Source organism: Ochlerotatus camptorhynchus, unplaced genomic scaffold (genome assembly GCF_037179485.1).
Source record: "Ochlerotatus camptorhynchus isolate MF236.1 unplaced genomic scaffold, CSIRO-AGI_Acam_v1.1 ptg000661l, whole genome shotgun sequence".
NCBI lineage: Eukaryota > Metazoa > Arthropoda > Insecta > Diptera > Culicidae > Ochlerotatus > Ochlerotatus camptorhynchus.
Window position 1 is genome coordinate 477236 of NW_027041140.1, and position 10627 is coordinate 487862.

At 43.5% G+C, this 10627-nt stretch overlaps 1 protein-coding gene across 1 annotated transcript in view; it reads right to left on the bottom strand.

Moving 5' to 3' along the window:
- The window catches only part of ova (ovaries absent), an 86304-nt gene extending 76078 nt beyond the window's left edge, over positions 1 to 10226 (bottom strand). Inside the window, exon 1 of the mRNA XM_065237926.1 lies at positions 9955 to 10226. Within this exon, the coding sequence (XP_065093998.1) occupies positions 9955 to 10215 (261 nt within the window). The 5' untranslated portion in view covers positions 10216 to 10226. The remainder of the gene's footprint in view (positions 1 to 9954) is intronic.
- Between the last annotated feature and the right edge of the window lie 401 nt (positions 10227 to 10627).

Genomic DNA, 10627 nt, shown 5'->3' on the forward strand with positions numbered 1-10627 from the left:
CTCCCTCCGCTGGATAAGTACTCCTTTTTATCGCGACTTATCGTTGACTGCGCTCTTCAAGCACAGACGAAACGCGTTCCGGGTGTTTTCGTTCGCAAACGACCTCTCACTTCGTGGTGGTATAAGGATTGCACCGACGCGAACAGTGAAGTCCGCCGCGTTTAAACGCTTCCGCAAACACGGTAAGGTCGAGGATTTCGAGCGGTATGCCGACCTCGAGAAAACTTTTAAGGGCTTGATTAGAGCCAAAAAACGCGGTTACTGGCGTCGGTTCGTCGATGGTTTGTCGCGAGAGACTTCCATGAGAACACTCTGGAATGTCGGTAGGAGAATGCGAAATGCGTCATCACCGGTCAACGAAGACAAGGAGTACTCAGACAGTTGGATATTCAGCTTCGCGCGGAAAGTTTGCCCGGATTCGGTGTCGCTTCAAACCAACGTTCGTGATCGTCCGTTGGGTGTGGGTGTGTGTGTGTGTGTGTGTGTGTGTGTGTGTGTGTGTGTGTGTGTGTGTTTTTTTTTTTTTTTTTTTTTTTTTTTTTTTTTTTTTTTTTTTTTTTTTTTTTTTTTTTTTTTTTTTTATAGTAAGGTTTAGGAAAGCTTCAAGAAGCCTGGCCTGTAGTGAAGGTGGCACGGTGTGGTATCCACTAGTTGCCTAGTGCAGCTCCACTAAAACCCATTCCTTACTCTCTCCTCTGCCTGGATCCCCCCGGGACCACTGTGAAGCGACTACTTCGGGGGGTGGCTGTGCTCATGCACTTGTCGTACTCTCAGCGCTAGCTGGCGTTGCTAGATCGCTGCTCTTCTCTCCATTTACGCTGCAGCTCTGACATAATCTGTGTGACTGCCCTGCTGACGGCATTCCAAGAGTCCTCCTCTCGACACATTTCATCAACGACATTCTCCACGTTAAGGACGGGCATCTCCGTTCGCACTGCCTCGAACCTTGGACAGTCAAAGACCACATGCTCCGGCGTTTCATCGACGTTGCCACACTCCGGACAGAGGGGTGACGCTGCGTGTCCGAACCGATGCAGGTATTTCCTGAAGCAGCCGTGGCCAGACAGGAACTGCGTTAGGTGGAAATTGACTTCTCCGTGTTTTCTGTTCACCCAGGTCGAAAGAATCGGTATTAGTCTATGTGTCCATCTACCGTTCTCCGTCGTGTTCCACTCCTGTTGCCACTTAGCCAATGACTCCACTCTCACAACTTTCCGTACTCTTCCGGCTTCTCTCTGCCTGTAGCACTCACTGTCCTCCGCCAGGGTGATGCCGATAGGGATCATACCGGCGATAACGCATACTGCTTCCGACGAGATGGTTCTGTACGCACTCACGACTCGCATGGCCATGAGCCGGAACGTACTGCTCAGTTTCCTTTGGTTCTGCTTCGTTTCCAGCGCTGGAACCCAGGCTGGACCTCCATATCTCAGTATCGATGATGACACGCTGGCCAGAAGACGCCTCTTGCTACTGCTGGGACCAGCGTTGTTCGGCATGATTCTAGCTATCGCGTTGATGGCCTTCGAAGCCTTCTCACAGGCATATTCGACGTGGCTGTTGAAGTTTAGCCGGTCATCGATCATCACTCCCAGGTATTTTAACACACGCTTCGAGGCTATGGTGTGCTCCCCGACGGTGATTTCCGCCCGCTGTACCGCTTTACAGTTACTGACCAATAACACTTCCGTTTTGTGGTGGGCTATTTGCAGCTTCGCTCCTTTCATCCAGTTACCAATCATGTCGATTGCCTCGGTTGACAACACTTCCACCTCTTCCAGCGTCTCGCCTGTTACCGTCAAGACGACGTCGTCCGCAAAGCCAACGATCTCAACTCCTTTGGGCAGTTTCAGCGTTAGCACGCCGTTGTACATCCCGTTCCAGAGCGTTGGACCAAGGATGGAGCCTTGTGGAACTCCCGCTGTGATCCTAATCGATCTCTGTCCCATGTCTGTCTCGTAGACCAGAACCCGGTTCTGGAAATAACTCCTCAGGATCCTGCACAGGTAGTCAGGGACCCTCATTCTATGCAGTGCTTCGGCGATGGCCTCCCAGCTGGCGCTGTTGAACGCATTCTTGACGTCGATCGTTATGACGGCGCAATATCGATCTCCTCTCCGCTTCTGTTTGGACGCCTTTTCAGCTCTCTCGACCACTGTCCGAATTGCATCCACCGTCGATCTCCCTTTCCGGAATCCGAACTGCCTCTCCGACAATCCGTGCTCACTCTCCGTGTATTTCGTCAGCCTGTTTAGGATGATCCTCTCCAAGAGTTTTCCGAGTGTATCCAGCAGGCATATAGGCCTGTATGATGCTGGATCCCCCGGCGGTTTTCCTGGTTTCGGCAGCAACACTAGCTTCTGTATCTTCCACCTGTCAGGGAAGTGACCCTCGTTCAGGCATTTCTGCAGCACCATCCTGAACATGTCCGGGGATGACTGGATCGCCGCTTTCAACGCTACGTTGGGGATTCCATCCGGACCGGGAGCTTTCTTCACCTTCAATCCTTTCGCCACTACTACGAGCTCCTCGTTGGTGATTTCGACGTTATCTCCATCTCTTTCTCCGTACGGTGTAGGTGGCCAGGTTGTTGGGTCGTGCTTCGGGAAAAGTCCTTCCACGATGACTTTCAGCTTCTCTGGGCACATTTCAGCGGGCATCGTTGGACCTCTGATCTTCGCCATCACGACTCGGTATGCGTCGCCCCAGGGGTTGGCATCAGCGTCTTGACACAGCTCCTTAAAACAGTTCGACTTGCTCTGCTTAATCACTCGTTTAAAAGCGGCCCTGGCCGCTCGAAACACTTCTCTTCGTTCCTCTCTGTCTGCTTCCGTTCTTGCTCTCTGAACACGTCTTCTGGCTCTGAGACAACTAGCGCGGAGAGTACTAAGTGCCTCGTTCCACCAGTAGACTGGACGCCGTCTGTTATTTGGCTCCAGTTTCCTCGGCATGGTTGTGTCACATGCTCTCACTAACGTTTCTGTCAGCTCGTCCGCATTTAGATCTACGGGACTCCCGTCCACACGAAGTGCCTCAACGAACAAATACTTGTCGAAAGCTTTCGTCTTCCACTTTCGGTCACAAGTTCTCGTCCTCCGTACTGCCACAGTATTCCGTTGACCGATGCCATATCGTATCGCCTGATGGTCGCTATGGGTATATCCTTCGCACACTCTCCAATCCATGTTTGCCATCAGCGACGGACTGCAGAAAGTAACGTCGATAATGGATTCTCGGCCATCTCTGCGAAAAGTGCTGCTGGTGCCTTTATTGGCCAGCATAACTTCCAGTTTTGCCAGAGCTTCCAGCAGACTGTGCCCTCTTGCATTGGAACACCTGCTTCCCCACTCCACTGCCCAAGCATTGAAGTCTCCTCCGATGACTACCGGTCGTCGTCCGACCAGCTCTTCGGTAAGTCCATCAAGCATCTCGTAGAACTTCTCAATCGTCCATCTGGGGGGTGCGTAACAACTACACATGAAGATTCCGTTGATTTTGGCGATGACGAAGCCTTCGTATGAGCTCGCAACCACTTCTTGAATGGGGTATCTGCCCATAACTTGTATAGCTGCCATCCCAGCTCTATCCGCAACCCAGTTACCGTTATCGGGAGGGACTCGATACGGTTCCGCAATGATTGCAACGTCGCACTTTGTTTCTGTTGTCGACTGGCACAACAGTTGCTGAGCAATGTCGCAATGATTGAGGTTTATTTGGGTTACTTCCATTACTGTTGGCCTGCCATCGCCTTTTTGTATGCTAGGCATTTGAAGCCTCCCGTCGTGTGTGTGTGTGTGTGTATGTGTGTGTGTATGTGTGTGTGTATGTGTGTGTGTATGTGTGTGTGTATGTGTGTGTGTGTGTGTGTGTGTGTGTGTGTGTGTGTGTGTGTGTGTGTGTGTGTGTGTGTGTGTGTGTGTGTGTGTGTGTGTGTGTGTGTGTGTGTGTGTGTGTGTGTGTGTGTGTGTGTGTGTGTGTGTGTGTGTGTGTGTGTGTCATCCTCTATCCCTCACCCAGCCGGGGGCGTTGGACAAGAAGAACTGCGAATAATTTGATCAAATCTCATGCTCCGTTATGGTGCCCTTTATGTTGCGAAGACTAGTACTTCAAAAAGGGTAACTTTTGAGGCAAGACAGGGTGTCCTCAACAAGTTAAGGGAACAGGGTACACTAAATGTCCACAACAGATACAGCAAAACATCACATAGACGCCCTTATTCACACTAACTAATCAGGGGGTAGAAGGTCAAGAAGAGCCACCGCCGCCAACTAAAGCTTGATTCGGGTACCTGGGACTCCCACGATATACCCGCGGCAATGGTCAGCAGACGATGCCCTGTGCGTATTTAGTATGTAATATGTTTTATTTGGATACACAAAATGTTTGAAGCCATGCGTCATCTAAACCATAATTTGCATCACCACAAATACACTTGTCAACAATCTTCAACTGGAACGTACTCACCAAATCACTTCACCCGGGAGCGCATTCCCGATGCTTCCACGCATATTTTTCTCACGTTCGTGATCGTCCGTCGGGTAGTAACGAAATAGATTCCCCGTTTTCGATGGTGGAATTCTCACTTGCTCTCCTCTCATGTAACAACTCAGCTCCAGGAATGGATAGAATCAAGTTTAACTTGCTCAAAAATCTCCCAGACGTCGCGAAGGGACGCTTGTTGAACTTATTCAATCAATTTCTGGAGCACAACATTGTTCCGGATGACTGGAGGCAAGTAAGAGTTATCGTCATTCGAAAACCCGGTAAACCCGCGTCGGATTATAACTCGTACCGTCCCATCGCGATGCTGTCCTGTATACGGAAATTGTTGGAGAAAATGATTCTTTTTCGTCTAGACAAATGGGTCGAGTAGAATGGTTTACTTTCAGATACGCAATTTGAATTTCGGAGAGGCAAAGGAACGAGCGACTGTCTTGCGTTGCTTTCAACTGAAATTCAACTGGCCTATGCGCAAAAACAGCAAATGGGTTCAGTTTTCTTGGACATTAAGGGGGCTTTTGATTCTGCTTGTATCGATGTCCTTTCGGATAAACTCCACGATAGTGGGCTTTCACCAATTATGAACAACTATTTGAGCAACTTGTTGTCTGAGAAATATATGAGCTCCCCCCGGCCCCCTCCTTTATAATTTTTATGTAAAAGACATTGATGGTTGTCTTGATGAAAATTGCTCGCTAAGGCAGCTTGCAGATGACAGGGTTGTGTCCGTTATAGGACCAAGTGCACCGGACCTGCAAGGACCATTGCAAGGTACCTTAGACAATTTGTCTACTTGGGCTATGAAGCTGGGTATCGAATTCTCTCCGAAGAAAACTGAGTTGGTTGTTTTTTCTAGGAAGCATCATCCTGCACAGTTACAGCTTCAACTAAAGGGTAGAACAATCACTCAAAGTATATCTTTCAAGTATTTAGGTGTCTGGTTCGATTCCAACTGCACATGGGGAAAACATATTGCGTATCTGAAACAAAAATGCCAGCAAAGAATTAATTTTCTTCGTACAATTACTGGAACATGGTGGGGAGCCCACCCGGAAGATCTGATCTGGTTGTACCGAACAACCATTCTCTCTGTTTTAAAGTACGATAGTTTCTGTTTTCAATCCACGGCAAAAACACATATCCTGAAGCTGCAACGGGTTCAAAACCGTTGCCTCCGAATCACGCTTGGCTGTATGCTCTTGACGCATACGATGAGCCTCGAAGTACTCGCGAACTGTCCTTCCGGTTCCTTATCCGTTGTGAAGTAAAGAACCGATTGGTAATAGAACATTTTGAGAAGCTGCTCGACCGAAATCCTCAAACAAGATTCATGAGTTTGTACTATGAGTACATACTCTGCACATGTTAGACACAAGAAAAGGCCAAAAAGCAAGCGTCCGATACACAAAACCCGCCAAATCCACTGGCAGTCACAATCAACGATTCTACGAATCGCGAGCGCTCACGAATCATAAAACCGCCGACTGCGACACTCTGAAAGCGAAATTGACAAGCTCTATGCGTCAAACACCCGCCCTCCAATCTCCTCCCGCATCCAACAACACAAACCCCCATTACAACATCTAACGAATTCAAAACTCCGAAAATCACTCATCTATAGAAAGTGAGTGGAAGCAATCCTGCATGCAAGTATTCTTCATGATACGCTTTGTCTGTCTATCTTTCTATTAGGCCTGTGGACATGTGTTAGCTTCGAAACTTCTAACCAAACTAGGAAAATTTTGAAATCACAAAAAAAAAAAATCAAAGGTAATTACAAGCAAAATACATATTGATTATTTTACGCAAAACCGAGCAAGTAATATTAAATCTCTTGTGATGTATGCTAATGCTAATTGACTGTAACAAAAATAATATGCTTAAATAAAATAAAATATTAATAAAATGATATGCAAAATTTACTAGAAGGTCATTACTTTATTGGTGAGAAGTTTCTAATAAGCCCTCCCAGTTCCTCTGTATACAGAACAAATCTGATACTATAATCAGAATTGCTCAGTCTGCATGAAGCAGCCGATTGCATCAAGGAAGTTCTATTAACAACCAAGAATTAATCGTTTGAGGTACACTGGAGTCGCTTTTTACGCGGTTTTTTTTTACACGGTTTTTTTTTACGCGGTTTTTTTTTACGCGGATTTCGGAATTTACGCGGTTTTTTTTTACGCGGATTCCGGAATTTACGCGGTTTTTTTTTACGCGGATTTTGGTTTTTTTTTTACGCGGATTTCAGAATTTACGCGGTATATCGCTTTTTACGCGGTTTTTTCTTACACGGTCTTTTTTTACGCGGTTTTTTTTTACGCGGATTTCGGAATTTACGCGGTTTTTTTTTACGCGGATTCCGGAATTTACGCGTTTTTTTTTACGCGGGACGTATCACCCGCGTAAAAAGCGACTCCAGTGTATACTGAAGCATTAAGAAGGTGATATGTGTCACTATGGGAAATCATCATCGTTGCAAATATAAAGAAATTAAACATAACCCTTTGCTTCAGTACCGTCAACCTCCATGTCCATGGGGAGGGTTATTCATTCAATGATAATTATTGAATAAAAACATTTAAAGTACGTCACGCAATTGAAAAGTGCGCTTTTTAGTCGTTTTCCCTAAAATGTTTCGAATAGAGATAAAATTTACATGATACATTAGTATCGTCCAATTTAAAAGTGAATTGCGGCAAAACCCGCTGGTATCACACCTGATGTCAGTGCCTTTATATAAACGTTTACGACGTGATTAAAAAATGAATGAAAAGTATATTCAAGGTGCTTGAAAATGGCCTACGGTAGGGACCAAACTTTGCACCGAATTTTCACAATTATTTAAAATATTCTGTATTAGATAATTGGCACCTTTCAATTAAACAATTAACACCAGCGAAAACGTGAAAACTGCTTTGGTAAATGAAAACCACTATAGGAAGACACACAACATCTGCGGACAACGAAAGCAAAACCAAACGTTCGCCAGCACCGCCTTCTGAGTAGTGCTGTGACGAGGACGTATTTATCGATTATATCGATATCGGTCTCTGAAAATATCGATATCATTTCGATATCGGATTATGAGTATCGATATCGGGTCCGATATCCAATTTTCAATGGAAAATACATTAAACATATTTAATTCTCTTCCAACATCATAATGCATTTGGAAAATCAAAAACAATCGACATTACACTAACAAACATATTCTGTCCACTCTTCGAGGCTACCTACATCGCTCAAATACGCCGTGTTTCGAAAATAAACGCTCCCAAGGGACCGAGGTTGTAATATTTGACAGATGTTTCAGAGCCACCGGGAACAAACGTGGAAACGTACTCTTCTTACTTATCCTAAGTATGATAAGTACCTAGAAATAGCACATCTCATTAGTTCGACACCACTCCTCGCGTACCTATTGTATACATATCAATTTCTGTACGAGGTGAGCCGTCCACTTAAGTTAATATTGCGTTGAACCATTCCCTCGTGATTACTCCATACCAAATTAGCGATAGAGATCTTTCTCATTGGCTCGTCGCGAACAAATTCTTCCAGATCCTTCAACTGGAGATAGAACCATCAATGATAGAACTATGTCGATGAATAGAACATCTGACCGATATCGAATTTTGATTATCGTTTATATTGGATTTTTAAATATCGGTTATCGTATCGATAATTTAGGCCCGATATTTATCGATAATATCGGAATTATCGATATCGTCACAGCACTACTTCTGAGCGCACCACTCTGAAATATCTTGGACTAGTGCTTGACCAAAAATTAACTTTCAAATATCACAATGACGGTATCCAAGCCAAATGTAACAAATAGGGGAATTTATGTATTCTCGTCAGTAAAAGAGCGTCCATGCTGCAATTAGCATTTTCTCAGCACCACGCACACTTTTGCCATGTTTGTCTGTTTACATTTATTTGCTGCTTGCTGCTCTATCCAGTGTGGCTATTGTCGGCAATCTCTTTTTGTTTGGGAACCTTTCCATTTGATTTGCTGTTCTATTATCGGCAACTCAAAATCGACCGCATTTTGTAGTGCGTATGTTCATTACAAAAAAAAATCTGAAAATGCGTTTTCCAGAGTCGTAAACATATAATCAGATTGAAGCTGAAAGACTAAGGAATCGTTAGCAAACATTAAGCGAAGTGTTTTGGTGAGAAAACACAGTGAAATTACATTTTAAATTTTGGTTGCCGAAAACAGTCAACGGGAGCCTCAGCCGACATTTACCTTATATAAAATGTTTGTATCATTTTATAAACAGGAAGAACAAACTTCTAATATTTAAACAACGGTTAAGACCGGCCATGCTTTACGCTGTGCTCATATGGTCTAGTTGTTGCACTACCAGGAATGAAAGAACATAATCGATAGCTCCTTTAGAGTACGACAGTGTGAAAATATTTATATTAGAAGTTGAAAATGAGCGAGGGCAATATTGCAGACAATACGAATCAAACGACAATTTCTTTTGCCAATAAAATTTACCCAGCTCAAGCATGGTGACTTCATTACCGGTAATGGTTTATTTGGCTGATTAATTCACCACGCTTGATCCGAGCCTACTAATTTAGGTAGCTTGTCTCTAGCAACTAAATGTTCACCCTAAGTCTGATATTGTTGTTAATAAATAATTGACCACTTTGTGAAGCAGTTTTGGCGTGACTTTCTACCAGCGATTTCACAAAACTGGACCAACTAATTTCTATTTTTTCATGAAACGCACAAATGTTGTCTACTTTTCGCGAGGTTCTAGAAGAAAAAATCTCAAAAATATGTTTTATTTCAAAGTTCGAGTGGTAGTAAACGTCATTTTAATTGCTCGAATGAAGTGGTTAATTGTCTCCTTCATGTTTCCTTCATAAGATTAATGAAAAATAACAAATTTAAGTGAACCGCGTTAAAAATTGTCCGTTGCAGCTTTGCACAAGGGTAAAAATTAGCCCAGTGGCGTCGCGTAACCTCATTTTTTAACTGTTCAATAACTTTGAAAACGTTATTTAGGGTCATGTTAACATTCAAATCAGTTTCAAATGGCATAGGGTTTCACTGATTTGTATCCATTGGAACCAATATTGTTTTGTTTGTTTACGTTTTGAGAGTTGTTGAACAGGTAGATTGAGGTTAGAGCGACGCCACTGAATTAGCCAAATCGCGTCTATATTTATGGGTTCACTACTTAAGTCTGTAGTTCCTTTTCCACAATATAGATCAGAAACTTGCTGAACAGAAAATGCTAGTACCTAGTTAATATCAAAACGAATGAGTCAATTGATAGTTAAAATTTACGATAGTGAAAATGCAAGTGTGTACAGAAGCTTTTTCAGAGCGAAGCATCAAATTAACGTTTGTCTTTTAAGAATTTTCTTGAATTTGAATACACTTTTTATAGTATCTAATATAATTCGTAAAATAAAATGACTTACCCCTCTAAATGCTTTTGGACGACAGAAAGGTATGATGAATTCAAGATCTCCTGGCCACCATTCAGGTTCACTGTATTCTTCTAAAGTAGGAATATGTATATATCCTAGAGAGCACTGCACCATAAAAGGAATGAATTTTTCTAACTGAGCTTCCGTTATTCTTTCCAGTGACGTTGGGTACCCACCAGCAAACAATAGTGGTAGGTTGGAAACCATATTTTTACAACTTCCGTTATCCATTCCAGTGACAGTATGCGGCATAGTCACGAACAAAGTCTAAAAAATGAAACGAAATAGTAATAGACAATTAGTTTTACAAAATAGTTCAAATGAGTTGTTTTTGGTTTACGTGGTAACTGGAACATTATGCTTGCCTGCAAGTGAATTGTGAAGCTTGTTAAATGTGTTTTTTTTTTACGTAAGATTACGTCTTTCGGTAACATATTGGGGGTGCAATTTCCAAAAACCAAAATCGACCGCGTTACGAAAAGTGGTTGTTGACCCTTTTATAACTCTGTCAATAGCGGATGGATTTTAAATCTAACCAAGCCAATCGATTGGAAATTTTTCTACGAATCTGCTAAAATGAACACTTTGTTAATTTTCAATTCAATTACACAAATATCCAACTAGCGGCGCTGGTGGTGTAGTGTGATTACCTCTCACCCCAGCA